Here is a 20000-nt window from a genome sequence, read left to right as displayed (position 1 = left end):
ATGCACGAAAAATTAATATAGAGGAATTTTATACTTAAACTTTTTTATTTTTATACGTTACTTTTGTCTCAAGATGTTTATTTTTGGTTGAGTTAACGAAAAACGGAAAATAAGATAGATTTATGAATGATATGAACTGCAGTCTTTCCCAGTCTGTTTTGAGCTCAGTATATTATATATATATATATATATATATATATATATATATATATATATATATATATATATATATATATATATATATATAGATATATATATATATAGCCTTTATATATATATATCTATTTTATATATATAGATATGGTATTTTGATAAATATATATATATATATATATATATATATATATATATATATATATATATATATATATATATATTTAGATTCAGTACTGCTCCCTAGGCTTAGAGATCTTATAGAATATAGCCTTTAGTAATGAAACCGCTGTCTCATTTTTATCTATTTACCTACTCGCGTATTTTGACAAACAAGGAGTTCCCCCCTGGGGGATAGCCTGGGGGTGGAGGGGAGGGGGAAGTAAGGCAGGGGTTGGGGAAGGGGGGAGGGGCATCAATGTAAACACCATCCTCCCAAGACCGAGTCAGGCCTCAGTTTACCCAAGGAAAACAAAAATCGTTCTAGCTAGAGATTCGTCAAAGAATTGACGAAGTTGTCCTCAAGAATCTATATATTGATTGTAAGTTTAATTCTCTCTCTCTCTCTCTCTCTTCTCTCTCTCTCTCTCTCTCTCTCTCTCTCTTTTCTCTCTCTCTGCTTGTGATTAAGATGATAATTTTACCATTTTCATAGTCACAACCAACCCTCCCTGTCTCCCCTCTCTCCCCCCGCTCCCTGCTGAATTTGAGTAATATTTGTAATTAAGAATGTATTGTATTACAAATCTAAAAAATAATTTTTTATTTAAAAATTTTTTAAAGTTATTTAAAAATTTATTAAGACCAGAATCGCCCTTCATTATTTATTCTTATCAGAATGGGTATTAAAAATCTCTAAAATATATTTTAAAAATTTTTTAATTAGATTTATTTAAAAATTTTTTAAGGCCTGGACCTTGAAGTGGGGAAGGCCATTACTGACTTGAGTAATTTTTTTTAAATAAAAAAATATTTAAAATCTCAAATAGTGTTATTTATCTATAAAATACTTAAGTTTAATTTTTTTAATTTTTATTTTTGAAATTTGGTTTGTGTTTATTTAAAAATTTTTAATTTCTTGAAATTTATTTTGTAATTCTTAAAATTTATTCATTGATTTATTTGTAAAATTCTTAAAGTTATTATTATTTTTCTATTTCTAAAATTTAGTTTTGTGTTTATTAAGACTTATTTTGTAATTTTTAAAATTTATTCTTTTTTTTTAAGACCTTGGAATTTTATTTTTATTTTATTTTCAAAATTTAGTTTTGCATGATATAGACAAATTTTTAAATTGGTCCGGAAATTTGTTTTGTAATTTTAAATTCATTATTTTTTTAATGTGAAATTTATTTTGTAATTTTAAAATTCATTATTTTTAATCTGAATCCGTTTATCTTGTAATTTTTAAAATTCATTATTTTTTATTTTAAATTCCATCGGAAGTTTATCTTGTAAATTTTAAAATCCCCATTATTCTTTGAAGATTTAATTTTCTGAAATTATTCTGTAATTTTAAAAATTATTTTTAATTTCTGAAATTTATTTTGTAATTTTTAAAATTCATACTTTAATTTTTTAATTTCTGAAATTTATTTTGTAATTTTTAAAATTCACTATTTTTCTAATTTCTGAAACTTATTTGGGAATTTTTAAAATTCATTTTTTAAATTTCTGAAGTTTATTTTGTAATGTTTAAAATTCATTATTTTTAAATTCCTGAAATTTATTTTGTAATTTTTAAAATTCATTCTTGAATTTTTTAAAGATCAGAATCTTGTCTTGACCAAGGACAGCTGAACTTCTCCGATTTCGTCCTTGTGGTATTTTTGTGTTGACTCGGTTCCTCAAGCAATTGAGCGATGCCATTTTTCTCCCTGGCGACACAAGGGGGATTTGAGGATTATCTGCGTCGTTATGTGTGTGTCTGTGGTTTTTTGTGTGTGTGTGTTTTTTGTGCTTTTTGTGTTTTTACCGTGTGTGTTTTTTTTGTGTGTGTTTTTCTTTCGTTCTGTATGTTTTTGTTTTGTGTGCGCGTGTTTTTTGTGTCTGTGAGTGTTTTTGTGACGTGTGTTTTTGTTTTGGATGCGTGCATGTTTTTGGTTGTAGGAGTGTTTTTTTTTTTGTCCGTGTGAGTGTTTTTGTGTCTGTTAGTGTTTTTGTGTTGTGTGTTTTTGTTTTGGGTGTGTGCATGTTTTGTTTTGTCTGTGAGTGTTTTTTTTTATCTGTGTGAGTGTTTTTATGTCGTTCTGTTTGTGTTTGTGGTCTGTGTGGACTGCAAAATAAACTTTGTGTATTTTTCTTAAAGAGAGAGAGAGAGATTAGTGAGAGAAATTTTTAGCTCAGAGAACAAAGAAGGGGACCATTTTATGTGTGTTTTTATCTGTATTTTTTTTTTCTGTGATTGTTTTTATGTCGTTCTGTGTGTGTGTTTGTCTGTGTGAGTGTTTTTGTGTCTGGTGTGAAAATATGCTTTTGTAAAAGATTTTTTTAAAGTGTGTGTGTGTGTGTTTTTGTGTTGGTGAACAAAATAAACAATTATAGTAAAGACTCACACAAAAGAGAGAGAGAGAGATCAAAGAGAAGGTCTGTAGCATTATAAATCAAATGGACTGACAGGGACTGAAATAAACTTAAATATAGTAAAGATTCTTTTTTAAAGAGAGAGAGAGAGAGAGAGAGAGAGAGAGAGAGAGAGAGAGAGAGGGGTCTGCATTGTAAATCAAATGGAGGCCGGTATGTGGACTGCAAAAATAAACTTAAATATAGTAAAGATTCTTTCTTAAAGAGAGAGAGAGAGAGAGAGAGAGAGAGAGAGAGAGAGAGAGAGAGAGAGAGAGAGAGAGAGTAGTAATAAATGTTCTTCTGTGAGAAAGCAACATATGTCCCCTTTTGATAGCACGAGATAGCGTTGCCGGACGTGTCCACCGCCTCTTCGGGGCGTGAAATTTCATGACAATTCTGACTGCAGGAATTCGGGAATATTCCCGAGAGACAGATGGGAACGGCCGGCCGTTTGGAAATCGAAAAGTCGAACAGGGGGAAAACGATGAAAAATTAAATGTATTTTCTCGCGTATCGGAAAGGGGAATGCGTCTCTTTGGGAAGACGTAGTTTGTCGAGATCTCTCCTGGGTCGTATTTTTTGTTTGTTTTCTCATTTTATTTCTCCGTTTTTTTATGTTTCTGTTATCTGATTATTTGTTATTCCTTCCTCGAGGTTTATTTATGTTATTCTTCAAATAATTTTTCTCTTATCTAATCGTACGGCTAGAGGGATATATATAGATATATATATATATATATATATATATATATATATATATATATATATATATATATATATATATATATATATGTTGGTGTGCATATATATTTATATATGTATATATATATATATATATGTTATGTATATATATATACATATATATATATATATATATTGTATATATATATATATGTATACATACATATATACATAAATTATATATTTGTAACTATATTTATTATATATATATATATATATATATATATATATATATATTTTTTTTTTTATAGCATTACTTGGTTCTTTGCAGCGTCCCTTCCTCAACTTCAACCCCCTTTCATTTCCTTTTACTGTACCTCGTTTCATATTCTCTTTCTTCCATCTTACTTTCCACCTCTCTAACAATTGCTTCACAGTGCAACTGTGAGGTTTTCTCCTGTTACACCTTTGTAACTCCTCTTACTCTCAATTTCCGTTTCAGCGCTGGATGACCATAGGTCCCAGTGCTTGGCCTCTCTGCAAACCAATTTTTTGTCCTCGTCTCAAAATCACAGGTCTTAGAGGTTGAAAGATCACAGATCTTAGAAGGTCTAAGATCACAGATCTTGAGAAGTTAGGAGATCACATATCCTGAAGTTACAAGGCCACTTATCTAGGAAGTTGCTCTAATGAATTCATAGTTGGGTCAGTGAACTTCCAAGTCTGGATGTTGTCTTTGTGTTGTTTACTTGTTTACGAGCGGTTTTGAGTACAGTTAGGCATGTAGGACTTAATGAGGAGAGAGAGAGAGAGAGAGAGAGAGAGAGAGTTTGGTGAATAGTTTCACCTGTGCATAATATAATGTCTTTCTGCTTAGGTCAGCAAAAGCGCATTTGGTTTTTAACAGAGAGAGAGAGAGAGAGAGAGAGAGAGAGAGAGAGAGAGAGAGAGAGAGAGAGAGATATTGCGAGAAGCTAATGATTTTTGTATGAATATTTCACCTATGATTTTTAATTGAGAGAGAGTCATGAAAACCATAGTTAATTTAGAGAGAGAGAGAGAGAGAGAGAGAGACTGACAAATAGGTTTCACCTGTACATAATGTTTTTTCTGTTTAGTCTCAAAGCACAGGATGATTTACTGCAAGAGGAGAGAGAGAGAGAGAGAGAGAGAGAGAGAGAGAGAGAGAGAGAGAGAGAGAGGAGAGAGAGAGAGAGAGAGAGAGCCACTGGCCTTCCCTCTTCACTGAACCTTAATTAAGACGTCATTCCAATATTTTTTCCTCATCTGATCTACAAAGGGTCATTTGTGATTCATTCAAGGGGAAATTGAATTTAATGAATGGGAGAATGAATTGGAGTTAGAACGTAGTAAAATTTTTTACTATTAATAGTACTATTACTATTACTAGTACTACGATTGAGGTCCTTGTCATTGATTTGACTATTTGTTACGTGTTGGGAACTTGTTTTCTTTATTAAAACATTCAAATTATACTTTCTTGCTCTTTTTAAGTTAGTGGAAATATAGAGTGTTATACTTTTTTGCTTTGTTAGGTTGTAAACAATGAAATTTTATTATTTATTAAAAATGGAAACACTTTTTTTTTTTTGTTAGTTAAAAATGAAAAATTATACTTTTTAGCATTTCTTGTTTAGTAAAAAAGGAAAATTATACTTTTTTGTAATTTTTAGTTATGGAAATTGGAAAATTATACTTGTTTGCCTTAAGGTGGTAAAGAAATACCAAATTATAATTTTATAAAATTTTATGTAGCAAAATTAAAAATACCTTTTTGCTATTTTTATTTAGTAAAAAATGGAAAATAGTACTTTTTTCCTTTTTATCTTGCAGGAAATAGATCTGATTTTAATCATTATTATTTATATGTAAATACACGCGGGCATTAAGTTCTTTGCAACGTCCCTTTTGACTAGCTGCAAACCTGCTGTTCCTTTTACCTTCTCCTTTCATATTTCCTCTTTCTCCCATCTTCTTTTCCTCAACCCTCTCCCAACATTGGTTCGTAGTTCAACTGCTTTGAGGTTTTCCACTCCTGTTACACCCTTTCAAACCTTTTACTCTCGGTTTCCGTTTCAGAGCTGAATGACCTCAGGTCCTGTGCTGGCTCAGGCCTAAATTCTATATTCAATTCAGTTCTATCACGCGGGTGTATGGATTTAGCATGAGTCTGTGCCCTGAATTAGTATGCTAATAAATATTCATTAGCATTTTATTAAAATATAATATACGCAACGGAACTCGCCGCCTGACGTCACTGATCAGTGCTAATTAGCATACCAGACATATTTGAGTTAATCGTGTTTTGAATTGATAATGTTTTGAATTAATCGTGCTTTGTATTGATCGATTTTTTTTAATTAGTTTTGTTTTGGATGATCGCGTTTTGGGTTAATTGTGTTTTGAATTCATTGTATTTTGAATTAATCGTATTTTGAATTACTTGTATTTTGAATTAATCGTGTTTTGAATTAATTGTGTTTCGAATTTATCGTGTTTTGATTTAATCATATTTTGAATTAATCATGTTTGAATGAATAATGTTTTGAATTAATCGTGTTTTGAATTGATCGTGTTTCGAATGAATCTAGTTTTGAATTAATCATGTTCATCGTGTTTTGAATTGATCGCGTTTTGAATTAATCATGTTTTTCAATAATCTCATCTTGAACTAATGGCATTTTGAATAGATAATTTTTATAAAAATTAATCTTTTGAATTAATCGTGTATTTAATCAATCAGAGAGAAAAAATAAATTCCTTTAAACGTAGGTGAACTGATTTTTTTAATTAATCGTGTATTTAATCGGGCATAAAATAAATTCTTTTAAATGCAGGTGACCCGAATTTTTTAATTAATCGTGTATTTAATCAGAAAAAAATAAATTCCTTTAAACGCAGGTGACCTGATTTTTAAAAATTAATCGTGTATTTAATCAGGCAGAGAAAAAATTCCTTTAAACACAAGTGACCTGATTTTTTAAATTAGTCGTTTATTTAATCAGGCAGAGAAAAAAAAAATAAATTCCTTTAAACGCAGGTGACCTGATTTTTAAAAATTAATCGTGCATTTAATCAGGCATAAAATAAATTCCTTTAAACTTAGGTGACCTGATTTTACAAATGCCTTTTTAAATGGTTTAATCAGGAAGAGAAAAAAAATACCTTTAAAAGCAGCTGACCTGATTTTACAAATGCCCTTCTAATTGGAGGCTGATAATGGCACTAATTTGACGTCAGGTGACATTGACGATAAGTGACTCATTATCGATAATTTGACAGATTTTTTTATATATATAAATATACTTCATGGCCAGATTATTGGTCGAGAGGTCGTACTTGCGTAGCTTTTGTGTGGTGTGTCGTATAATCATTATAAATATAGACAGCAATTTTAATTTCTCTATTTTTTTGGTTCTTATTTTTCAAATAATATATTTTATGTTGCAAGTGCTGTAATAATATAATAATAATAATAATAATAATAATAATAATAATAATAATAATAATAATAATAATAATAATAATAATAATAATCAGTTCTATATACTGTTCTATCGTATTCAGTAGTGATAGTGAAGTAATATCAATGATGGAAAATAATGCTAATAATGATAAAAATCTATTTTTCTATCATTACCATAATTTTTTTCCGTATCACTATTATTACTTCTATATCGTCATTATCATTGCTATTTTTGTGAATGCAATTAGTTTTCAGCTGGGAAAAAGGGGAGATGATGATAGTATTTATAATTCATAATAATAGTAATGACAACAGTGATATTGAAGTGATAGTGATAAGGGGAAACATTGATGATAATGATAGAAACAATATGATATAGCTAATTTTCACCTAGCAATGATAATAATGATACGGAAGTGATATAATGATGAGGGAAATGATGATAATTATGAAAACAATAAGATACAATGAATTATCAGCTAGGAAGAGGAGAAGTTAGGGGAAGTTAATTATGTATTCTGCCAGGATAATAATGATATTGTAGTAATATCATGGAAAATAATGGTAATAATTCTAAAAACAATGAGGTACAATGAATTAACAGCCAGGAAAAAGAGAGAGAGTGTGGGTAGGGGTTGGGGGAAAGAAAGGTATATGGAGAGAGAGAGAGAGAGAGAGAGAGAGAGAGAGAGAGAGAGAGAGAGAGAGAGAGAGAGAGAGAGAGAGGTGTCCCCCTACTCACCATTAAGCGTATGCCCAATCAGGAGAAGTCTCCCCTACTCACCATTAAGCGCATGCCCAATCAGGAGAAGTCTCCCCTACTCACCATTAACCGTATGCCCAATCAGGAGAAGTCTCCCCTACTCACCATTAAATGCACGCCCAACCAGAAGTCTCCCCTACTCACCATTAAGCAGATGCTCAATCAGGAGAAGTCTCCCCTACTCACCATAAAGCGTATGCCCAATCAATCAGGCACGCCCAACCAGAAGTCTCCCCTACTCACCATTAACCGTATGCCCAATCGGGAGAAGTCTCCCCTACTCACCATTAAATGCACGCCCAACCAGAAGTCTCCCCCTACTCACCATTAAGCGTATGCCCAATCAGAGTCGTCGGGAGGACCACGATGTTGACGAGGAGGTCCGCCACGGCGAGATTCGCGATGAAGACGTTCGTCACCGTCCTCATCCTGGGCGCGCGGACCACCACCGCCACGACGAAGCTGTTGCCGACGACGCCCATCACCGACACCACGATGTAGGCGACGCAGTAGAGGACCGTGACGGGAATGGAGTGCCTGAAGGTGGGAATGTCGAAGCAGGATTCCAGGGGCCTCGTGCCGTTCCAGCAGGCGGAGTCGTTGTAGTCGCCGTTGTCGAAGTAGTAGTAGGTGGTCTCAGGGGCGTCGTCGGAGGCCTGCAGCGGCAGCGGCGGCGGCGGGGGCGTTGCCTCCCCTGTATCCGCAGGGTGGTGGTTCGCCACAGAGGACATCTTGGCTTCGGAATTCTTTCCTTGCTTATTTGCCCGTTTCGAGTGGTGGCATTTTTCCAGCTTTTTTTTTTTAATATTCTTCCTGAGGTTTTCTCGTCTGAAATGTGGTTTGGCTTCGGAATTCTTTCCTTGCTTATTTGCCCGTTTCTAGTGGTGGCATTTTTCCAATTTTTTTTTCTCCAATGTTCTTCCTGAGGTTTCCTGGTCTTAAATATGGTTTGGCTTCGGAATTCTCTCTTTGCTTATTTGCCTGTTTTAAACGGCATTTTTCCAGTTTTCTTCAAATGAGGTTTTCTGGTCTGAAGTATGGTTTGGCTTCGGAATTTTTTTCTTGCTTATTTGCCCATTTTAAACTGCATTTTTTCCTATTTTCTTCAAATGAGGTTTTCTCTGAAATATGGTTTGGCTTTGGAATTCTCTCCTAGCTTATATGCCCGCATCAAACGGCATTTTTCCACTTTTCTTAATATTTTCTCCTTTAGAATGTCGTTCTAAGTCGAAGAAATACTCTGTAGTATTCATGCTGTTTTTAATAATGTTCTACAAAACCAAATCATTTAATTTGTCTTTGCTTCCAAGTTTTCATTGGTGTGTTTCTTTTCAGTCACTTCTTGTTGTTATTGGGCCAAAACTTCATTTTCTATTCATAATTATTCATTTTTTCAAGTGAAAATTATGTGGTTTTCCTATATAACATTGTTATATTATATGCACTACACTGAACACGTGGTTTAAAAAACACTCGTGATTATTTTTTATCAGAACAGTGGATTGCATTATGTTCAGCACTGCTAGACAGTTTAAAGACACAACTTCAGAATCAGTAACTTGAAAGACGCAATATAATCATCAATAAGTTTCAAGACACTTCAATCATCAATAAGTTTCAAGACAGTTCAAGAATCAGTAACTTTAAAGACACAATTTAAGACTCAGCAACTTTAAAGACACAATTCAATCAGTAATAGTTTTCAAGACACAATTTAAGAATCAAACAGTTTCAAGACAGTTTAGGAATCAGTAACTTTAAAGACACCATCTAACCATCAGTGAGCTTCAAGATACAATTTAATAATTGTATTTCTTTTGAAATACCCTGCGATTAGCAGTTGCTTATGCTGAAAATAATCCACTTGAAAATTAAGATTTTGTTTTTCTGGGTTGGAATTTCTGAGAGTCTTTTGCCCTACCACTTTCTAAGGTGTAATTTCAGTCACTGATCTTTCTGCATTCCTTTTCATTCCAGTCAAGAAATTCCTGAAAGAAAGAGTAGAATGGGAATTAACAGAGCCTTCTGTGTTTGCAGTCAGTAGGGGTCATTTGATGACGTTCTGATTTTAACAGAAGCTACTGAAGGTGCGTTCGTTTTTGGAATTCTTTAAATTGTGCGTGTGTGTGTGTGTGTGTGTATGTTAGTGTTTGCTTACACCTGTGAATACGAGATGTACCCACAGACACTTTCTTAACAGTTTTGCTACAATTGATGGATGAACAGAGAATAAAAATTATATTTTAAAGAGGCATTTTATTATATATATATATATATATATATATATATATATATATATATATATATATATATATATATAAATTTTTAAACTTTTAACAAGCTATTTTAAGTAGTAAAATAATTACCATACACACCTTTATCATCTCAATGCCTGTCACGTGTACCTGCCCACAGGCGCATCAAACCATTCCCCTAAGAATTCTTCATCTGATGATTCAGTTTTAACCAAACCTTGCAGCTGTCATGTACGCGATTTTTTTAAGCCATTCTTTTGGACCACCTCTGAACGACAAAATGGTCGTTTGGGATGGAATGGTAAAAGTAGAATGTTGACTGACAGTTGAAATGGGGAATCGAAGTGCTAGTCTTTTGTTCTGGGTAGGAAATTAAGGGGAAAAATTGAGTCGGTATTGAAAGGTTTTGTTGTCAAATTATGGTCAATCACTTGGTAGTTTTATGTTCTGGAACTCTGTGCTGATCAGTCTCTTGTCTCTGAGGTTTGTTGAGAACATCACTAGAAGTTGGTGGAGCTTCAATTGACTGAATAATGTCTCTTCCGTTTGACAGACCTCTCTCTCTCTCTCTCTCTCTCTCTCTCTCTCTCTCTCTCTCTCTCTCTCTCTCTCTCTCTCTCTTCCCATAAGGTTGCTACCCACCCAAAGAAGTCGCAAAACAAAACGTGTTAAATCGAGGTTTCTCCAACTGTAAGGTCCTATCGTGTAGAACTGCTTGACTCTTAGGTGGCCAAGGCTTTACAAAACATTGTGAAATGTCTTCTTGGAGAGACCCATACATTATGGATTAATCGAGGAGTTTCTAAGTCTGTTTTTATATTTAAAATCAGCCTGACTCGGTTCTGTGTCTTGCATTACAGTTTTGATGCGATGACAGCAAAGGTATTGATGAAGTCTCTGTAGACAGTACATCTCTAGCAATATTTTCATCCATTTTGGGAGATGAGGTTATTTGACAGAAGCCCACTGCACTATCTACTTTTTCACATAGGCCGATTCCTGTCAAGATGCAACACCAGTCGTCCAATCATAGCACCTGTTTGGTGGTGTAAACTACAGTGCAGTATTATGGATCCTGACATGCTCTCAGTTTCTCAATTAATGCCATGCCTTCGCACGTAAATGAACAGTAGCAATTATTTTAATTTTATGAAATTCAGGGTGAAATTTAGGCTGTGAAGCCAAGACCAGGGTACTTTCGGCCATTCAGCCCTCGAGACGGTGAAAAGAGGGGAGGGAGTTGGAAGAAGAGCAGTCTGGCACGAAGGAGAGAAAGAGCGAATGACGCTTGGATTCTTTGCAGTTGACTTCAATCAAACCCCAACTTTTGACTTCACGACGTGAGAATTCGATTGCTAAAGAGCCTTCATTGCATTGGCTCCCTGTTTGCGGAATTCTTCCAAGGCAACAAAACGGGACGTATAGCAACTGTCCCATCACTGGAATACCCTGAGGAACTCCTGGCAAGCGTTGTTGCAAGGGCCCCTGTCTAACGCTGACAGCCCTCTACGAGTATTTTTTGCGTCGAGGCTTGCATTTCCGAGTTCGCCCGTCCTTGCTGCTGTCATTCAGGCAGTGTTCCACCGCAGGCGTTTCCATCTCTCCCTTTAAATGGGATGTCATTCACGTTTCTCTGGCCCCCTCTTGTCATGAATACCTTCATACCTACCTACCTACCTACCTACCTACGTACTCGGCTGGCAACTCCAGGGGGCTGGGGGATTAGGTTGGAGGGGGAGTTACTTCTGTGGTTTGCTGAGTGTTATGTATATATATATGTATATTTATATATGAAACATCTATAATTTATGAATGTTTGTGTACCTCTTCAAAATCATCTCCACAGATACTAAAGGACCCTCCTTAAAATAACTGACAGCCAAAGTCCTCTCGGGGACGACGCGCCCATTGGTAAAACGTTATGTGAACATACGTATGGCCAAGTACTTTCAAACATACATTTGTAAACATATGTCACGCGAGGACTCACAACTATATGGGCGTTCGAAGGAAACACGAGTCCGGAATGAAGGAGGATGGTAAATGGCCTGTCACACCTCGGCTGCAGCAGTACAGACACTGAGGCAATCTAAAGAAACGCCCCATTTTCAAACCGCTGTCACAATAACGCATTAAGGACGGCGAACGTTTAACGCCGAGAAGACCTTCAACAGACGTTGGCAGGACCCTTCATTCCTCGAATGACGTAACTGAAACAGAGACCTGTGGAAGGGGGTGAAAAAAAAGCCCACCTAGGAAAACGAAGACTCCTCCTCCTCCTCCCTCCTCCTCCTCCCTCCTCCTCCTCCATCTTGATCGAGCTGTAATGAGTTCCATCACTGGGAAAACTAAGTGTTACGTGTACGAAGGCGATGCTTCGGCGCTCGCTGACTGCTTCTGGCTGCTTCTGGCGCGTCTGTGCAACCTTGAGTAGTTCCCCCTCGATAAAGAAAACGGAAAAAGATAAGAGGTGGGGAAAAGAAAACGGGACGTTTGTTGACATCCCTCCCCGAACCGACATTGAAACTTAATGAAAGTATAAAATCGGAATGGGAGATAAAGATCGCATATGTCTTCTTCTTCTTCTTCTTCTTCTTCTTCTTCTTCTTCTTCTTCTTCTTCTTCTTCGGGGGAGAGAAAGATTGATAGGGGGAGAGAGAGAGAGGGGAGGGAAAGAGAGAGAAACGCACACACACACAGACCAAAGTCTTTCCCATGAGTGGCACGTAGTTTGAGATAAGTGACATTACGCTTACCTTTTTCTATATTGTCCTGTTGCGCGCTAACTACCCGGCCACCCACCCGCCCTCTCTCTCTCTCAATTCGGGGGTGTTTTGGAGGGGTGCTGGGGGCCTCTTGGCGGTGGCCCATATACCCGTGGATGCTGTAGGAAGCAGGTTCTCGTTTTTGATATGCTTCAGGTGTCAGAATAGGGCCAAGAGTATAGATATATTGGGAGATAACAGGTCTGGGTGATGGTGGGTTATTAGGAGATGCGAAGTTAGTTTACCGGGGAGAGAGAGAGAGAGAGAGAGAGAGAGAGAGAGAGAGAGAGTTAGGAGGCTTCAGACTATAGTGGCATGTGGTGAGAGAGAGAGAGAGAGAGAGAGAGAGAGAGAGAGAGAGAGAGAGAGAGAGAGAGAGAGAGCAGGAGGTTTCAGTCTATAGTTAATGGTAATGAGTTTCTGTGATGCTGAGAGAGAGAGAGAGAGAGAGAGAGAGAGAGAGAGAGAGGTTTCAGTCTATAGTTAATGGTAATGAGATCATGTGATGCTGAGAGAGAGAGAGAGCGAGCATGCCAGCACGTAGCAATCCAAGAGAGAGAGAGAGAGAGAGAGAGAGAGAGAGAGAGAGAGAGAGACCAAGCATACCAGTGCGTAGCAGTTCAATAGAGAGAGGGAGAGAGAGAGAGAGGGGGCGCCGCTTTGAACCATTTTAGTCGGATGCGTAATGTTTTCTTAGAAAAAGATCGATTGGATTGCTTGCGTGCTTGCTCTCTCTCTCTCTCTCTCTCTCTCTCTCTCTCTCTCTCTCTCTCTCTCTCTCTCTCTCTCTCACGTAAATCAAAGGCCTCTCATCACACAAATAGAAACAAAACTGTAGATTTGCAAGTGCGATTTAAAACTTAAATTTCTTTGTTGTGAATTCTCTCAAGATTTGTTTCTCTCAAGATTCATTTCTCTCGAGATTTAGTTCTCTCAAGATTCGCCTCTCTCAGGAATCGTTTCTCCCAAGCTTTATTTCTCTCAAGATTCATATCTTTCTCGCAGGAATTATTCCTCTCAAGATTCATTTGTCTCCAGATTCATTTCTCTCAAGATTCATTTCTCCCCAGATTCATTTCTCTCGAAATTCATTTCTCCCAAACTTATATTTTTTCAATATATATTTCTCTCAAGATGCATTTCTCTCACTTCTCTCCTTTACCTGGGGTTCTCTCAAGCTTGATTTCTCTCCAGATTCATTTCTCTCTGTGTCTGTGGCCCTCCTCTAGCCGGGGTCCAATCGAATTAACATGCAAATGCGCCAGTGGCTAATTGGGACGAATTTCGAGGCGTGAAAAATGGCGGTTTTAATCACTGGGTTTCCTTGGTATCCGAAGTCTTGAAAGCGTCATTATATATTTAAAGTGTAGTTTGGTAGTGTAAGAGAGGATAGAAAGGAATATATATATATAGGGAATATATATATATATATATATATATATATATATATATATATATATATATATATATATATATATATATATATATATTAGTCTGCTTTGCACCCCAGGAACAGATAAACAGATAGAAGCATTAGAACGTCCAAAGGAAAATATAGATAATAAAGATAAATAAATCATCATAAAATATATTCTATTGCATACAAGTTCTTGCCAAAAAAAAAAATAATGAAAATATTCCGACCACATATTTTAGACTTTTTTTAATCAGCTGTACAATTTACTCTCTTTAAAAATTTCGTCTCTCCCTTGTCGTGTCTATCAAGGCCGCCATCTTGAATTTGCAATTACCTAGTCCAATTACTTTCACAATTACAATTACTGCAACAAATTCTATCATCCAGAATATGGAATTTTTCTGAGAACATTTTAAAGCATTTATTTATTCTTCAGAATATCGTTCTTAGACTTGCAACCCATCACTCAGGGAAATTGAAATGTCTAACAGGCTATTAAGACCCTCACCTCTGCGCCGCCACGCTGACGTTTGCGAAAGTGCTGATAGCAGCTGATGGCGTAGCAAGCAGCAGACGTCAGCTGTGTGTGTGTGTGTGAGAGAGAGAGAGAGAGAGAGAGAGAGAGAGAGAGAGAGAGAGAGAGAGAAATTAAGAGGTTCCTGTCTATAGTGTCTGATATGAGTTCGTGTGGTGCGGAGAGAGAGAGAGACAGACTAGGAGGTTCCTGTCTATAGCATCAGATATAAGGAAGAGAGAGAGAGAGAGAGAGAGAGAGAGAGAGAGAGAGAGAGAGAGAGAGATTTCCCCGGTCTGCGGGTGTCACCAGTCAACTCGGTATTTTGTGTTTGCTACTTAAGCATTATATAATAAAAAGAATTCTATCATTCTCTCTCTCTCTCTCTCTCTCTCTCTCTCTCTCCTCTAAAAAGTGATAAAGAGGAAATGTGAAAAATAATAATAATAATAATTGAAAACGCATGGAAAATGATTCTGGCATTACCTGATCTGGAAGTCTCTCTCTCTCTCTCTCTCTCTCTCTCTCCTCCCACCTCCCTCCCCTCCTCCTCCCATAAAATTGATGAAGAGAAAATGCCCCCCATGGAAAATGATTCTGGGATTACCTCCTCCTCCTCCTCCTCCTCCTCCTCCTCCTCCTCCTCCTCCTCCTCCTCCTCCTCCTCCTCCTCCTCCTCCTCCTCCTCCTCCTCCTCCTCCTCCTCCTCCTCCTCCTCTAAAAATTGATGAAGAGAAAATGCAAAAAAATAGTAATAATTGAAGACGCATGGAAAATGATTCTGGGATTACCTGCTCCTGAAATGTAACTCTCTCTCTCTCTCTCTCTCTCTCTCTCTCTCTCTCTCTCTCTCTCTCTCTCTCTCTCTCTCTCTCTCTCCAGAGATCAAGGAGGCGACGCGAAGGAGAGACGGCATATAATCACGCGTATAAATTGATTCCAGCCACCTCCGGATGGAAATTGAAGTAATTCCATTTGTTAATATGTTTCCCGCCTGTTTACCACCAGCAGTTGGAGAGAGAGAGAGAGAGAGAGAGAGAGAGAGAGAGAGAGAGAGAGAGAGAGAGAGAGAGAGAGAGAGAGGTTTGACCTACTCCCAGAATCATTTTCCATGCTTCAATTAGTATTTTTTTAATTTTCTCTTTATCACTTTTCAGAGAAGGAGAGAGAGAGAGAGAGGTCAGGCTTCAAAACCAAATTATCCCAGAATCATTTTCCATGCGTCTGCAATTATTATTATTATTTTTTCCCAATTTTCTCACTATCACTTTTTGGAGGAGGAGAAGAGAGAGAGAGAGAGAGAGAGAGAGAGAGAGGGAGAGAGAGAGAGAGAGAGAGAGAGAGAGAGAGAGAGAGAGAGAGAGAGAGAGGGGGTCAGACTTCAAGGCCAAATAATCCCAGAATCATATTTCATGCGCCTTCAATTGTTATCTTTTTTTAAAATATTTTTTTACAGTTTGTATTCCCTATTATTTTGCGCATGTATCCAGACGTGCGTATGAATGCTTGCGTATTTTATGAGGTTTTAATACGAATTTATGCAGGGAAACGAGGGCATTTTTGGATTTTAGTTTTCTGTAAAAGAAAACTGTTGTGCCGGCTTTGTCTGTCCGTCCGCACTTTTTCTGTCCGCCCTCAGATCGTGAAAAGTCTTGAGGCTAGAGGGCTGCAAATTGGTATATTGATCATCCACCCTCCAATCATCAAACATACCAATTTGCAGCCCTCTAGCCTCAGTAGTTTTTATTTTATTTGAGGCTAAAGTTAGCCATACTCATGCGTCAGGCCACCATAGGGCCGTGGTTAAAGTTTCATGGGCCGCGGCTCATACAGCCGTATACCGAGACCACCGAAAGATAGATCTATTTTCGCCTTGATTATACGTTGTAACGGATGTACAGAAAACTCGATTGCGCTGAAGAAACTTCGGCGCATTTTTTACTTGTTATTAACAACCCTTAAGGCTAGAGGGTTGCAAATTGGTACGTTGATCATCCACCCTCCAATCATCAAACATACCAAATTGCAGCCCTCTAGCCTCAATAGTTTTTATTTTATTTATGGTTAAAGTTAGCCATAATCGTGCGTCAGACCACCACCGGGCCGTGGTTAAAGTTTCATGGGCCGCGGCTCGTACAGCATTATACCGAGACCACCGAAAGATAGATCTATTTTCAGTGGCCTCGATTATACGCTGCACAGAAAACTCGATTGCGCCGAAGAAACTCCGGCGCGTTTTTTACTTGTATAATTTTTATTATTTTATTTTTTAAAATACGAATTTCTTCGGCGAATATTCGCTCAGAAATTGGGTTTTGAGTTACCACTCCCTCCCCCTCTCTCTCTCTCCCCCACCCACGCGATTCAATTACTATAACTTGATTTGTAGTTATAATCGAATGCTCATCTCTTACTTGTTTGCAAGGAGAGAGAGAGAGAGAGAGAGAGAGAGATAGTTACAGCTTTTACTTTAGTAATATTTACATTTTTGTTGAGTATTTCTGATGTCTACAACGAGAGAGAGAGAGAGAGAGAGAGAGAGAGAGAGAGAGAGAGCACGTAGCAATTAACATATGTATGTTTATATATATATATATATATATATATATATATATATATATAGATAGATATAATATATAGAGAGAGAGAGAGAGAGAGAGAGAGAGAGCACGTAGCAATTAAGATATGTATGTTTATATATATATAATATATATATGAGAGAGAGAGAGAGAGAGAGAGAGAGAGAGAGAGAGAGAGAGAGAGAGAGAGGTGTGGGCGTCTTGTTTTCAACCGGAATCAATCCACTTATTCTCCCCAACCGCAGAACAGCTCTGACGAAATTGGAAGTTGGTTTCTGAATTAAATAAATATTTGTGTACCATTTTAATTTCTTTACTTGATTTTGGCTAAACTCTTTCACTGTCGCCGAGAGAAAGTTTGTTTTTCTCTTTTAGAAAGTGCGGAATCCCTTAATTCAATGATCATGTAATTTTACTTAAAATAGCAAAGATTCTTGGTGTAAGAATTTGGATAAAGCGTCGAATTGTGTCTAGATGAATTATTTGATAATATTATTTCAGATAACTTTTAAAATGTCTAATAAATTCATCAAAATAATTGTAAGTTACAAGAGATTACAGAAAACATTATCATTACCTGTAGTATAAACGGTAGCTGAATTCAGTTTTTATGTAATTTTAGAATTTATGTTGTAACACTAAGAATAACACTAATATTTTTAGTCATGTAAAAATGTAAACAGGTGTTCGAAACTGTCTTGTTGACTTAATCCAGGAATAAAACCTGAGAGTATAGAGCATTTTTGCAAACTAAAGTCCAGGCCAGAGAGAGAGGAACCCGAAGACAGAATGTGTTCGAAACTGTTGTAATTAACTTGGTCCAGGGGTAAAACCAGAATAAACCAAGAATATATAAACCATTTTAGCAAGCTAAAGCCTAGGCCATGCGCAGAAATCCGAACACACCGAATGTGTTCGAAATTGTTATAATGAACTTAATCCGGGAATAAACCCAGAACATAAACCATTTTTGGGAGAATAAGACCAAGAACAAAGACCATATTTGCAAGAAGGGAATAAAGAAAACATAGACCATTTAGCAGGAATAAAACCAAGAACATAGAAGACCATTTTAGCCAGCCAAAGCCCGGGCCAGACGCAGAAACCCGAACTGACAGAGAAAATAGATTACAGCTACGAAATAAGAATTTGCATCTGCCCCGTCCACCCTCATTTCCTTCTTGGCATTTTGCCTGATAAGTCTTCTTCTTCTTCTTCTTCTTCTTCTTCTTCTTCTTCTTCTTGGGCCAATCAGGCAGTACAGGAACTTGCCACTGACAGATCACGTGACTTTTTATCACCGATTGCCAATATTGGCGGCATCAGATTGGTCGTGGGAGGAACGGAAATTCCAGGATAACTCGAGAAATGGTGAGCGGATTTGGATGAGATGTGGCTGTAGAATACCCCCATGAACACCAGAATAACTCAGGAATGGATGGACTGATTTTTTTTAAATGTAGCTATAGAATACCCCATGAACTCTAGAATAACTTAGGAATGAATGGACCGTTTTGATGAAATGTTGCTATAGAATACCCCATGAACTGTAGAATAACTCAGGAATGGATTGACGGATTTGGATGAAATTTGGATGTAGAATGACTTGGGAATTCTAGAATACCTTAGGAACTGATGGGCGGATTTAGGTGAAATTTGGATATAGAATACCTCAAGATATGTAGAATAACTTTGGAATGAATGAACGGATTTGAATGAAATGTGGCTACAGAATAGCTCATGAACTATAGAATACCTCCAGAATGGATGAACTGATCTTGATGGAAAATGGCGAGTAAGATGTTTAAAATCATTCATCCGACGACTCTCTTTCGAAGATTATTATTATTATTATTATTATTATTATTATTATTATTATTATTATTATTATTATTAAAACACAGCAATATAAAATCATGATGTCTTAAATTTATTAAATTTTGTGATTCTCTCTCTCTCTCTCTCTCTCTCTCTCTCTCTCTCTCTCTCTTCAGCTACTATGATGGTGTATTGGTCTCTCTCTCTCTCTCTCTCTCTCTCTCTCTCTCTCTACTATGATGGTATATTGGTCTCTTTCTCTCTCTTCAGCTACTATGATGGTGTATTATCTCTCTCTCTCTCTCTCTCTCTCTCTCTCTCTCTCTCTCTCTCTCTCTCTCTCTCTCTCTCTAAGCTACTATGATGGTGTATTGACCCTCTCTCTCTCTCTCTCTCTCTCTCTCTCTCTAAATTGCTATAATACTGTATGGACCTCTCTCTCTCTCTCTCTCTCTCTCTCTCTCTCTCTCTCTCTCTCTCTCTCTCTCTCTCTCTCTCTCTCTAAGCTACTATGATGGTGTCATTACTATGATGGTCTCTCTCTCTCTCTCTCTCTCTCTCTCTCTCTCTCTCTCTCTCTCTCTCTCTCTCATTAAACTACTATGATGGTGTATTGGCCTCTCTCTCTCATTAAACTACTATGATGGTGTATTGACCCTCTCTCTCTCTCTCTCTCTCTCTCTCTCTCTCTCTCTCTCTCTCTCCTTACTCACCGTTCCAATAATGCAAGCGGAGTAACTTTTCAGACTCTGAATGACTTAATGGCTAAGTCTGCAGATTACGGATTCGCCAGGAATTTTCCCGCTGACAAAGAGCTGTTTACTGCTTTTGCTGTTCCAGAAAGAGCTGTATTGCTGTTCCTGACAGCTGTTGCTGCCGTTGCCGTAATGCATGCTGCAAGCATGGATGCAAGCGGAATTTGCGTGCTTTAGTGGAAAACAGAGTTGCGTTGCGTAATGTTTATGAGAAATACTTGTTACATTCATCCTATTACTGCTGGGTC

The 20000-nt window shown here is 36.9% G+C and overlaps 2 protein-coding genes across 2 annotated transcripts in view; one reads left to right on the top strand and one right to left on the bottom strand.

Moving 5' to 3' along the window:
- Positions 1 to 9631, bottom strand: part of LOC136839990 (neuropeptide SIFamide receptor-like) — a 28170-nt gene extending 18539 nt beyond the window's left edge. Inside the window, exon 1 of the mRNA XM_067106266.1 lies at positions 7975 to 9631. Within this exon, the coding sequence (XP_066962367.1) occupies positions 7975 to 8380 (406 nt within the window). The 5' untranslated portion in view covers positions 8381 to 9631. The remainder of the gene's footprint in view (positions 1 to 7974) is intronic.
- The window catches only part of Galt (Galactose-1-phosphate uridylyltransferase), a 58781-nt gene that overhangs the window by 14313 nt on the left and 24468 nt on the right, over positions 1 to 20000 (top strand). The window lies entirely within an intron of this gene.

Source organism: Macrobrachium rosenbergii, chromosome 7 (assembly GCF_040412425.1).
Source record: "Macrobrachium rosenbergii isolate ZJJX-2024 chromosome 7, ASM4041242v1, whole genome shotgun sequence".
Classification (NCBI taxonomy): Eukaryota; Metazoa; Arthropoda; class Malacostraca; order Decapoda; family Palaemonidae; genus Macrobrachium; species Macrobrachium rosenbergii.
The sequence above is the reverse complement of the archived record's forward strand: the minus strand, read 5'-3'. Positions and strand labels throughout refer to the sequence as shown.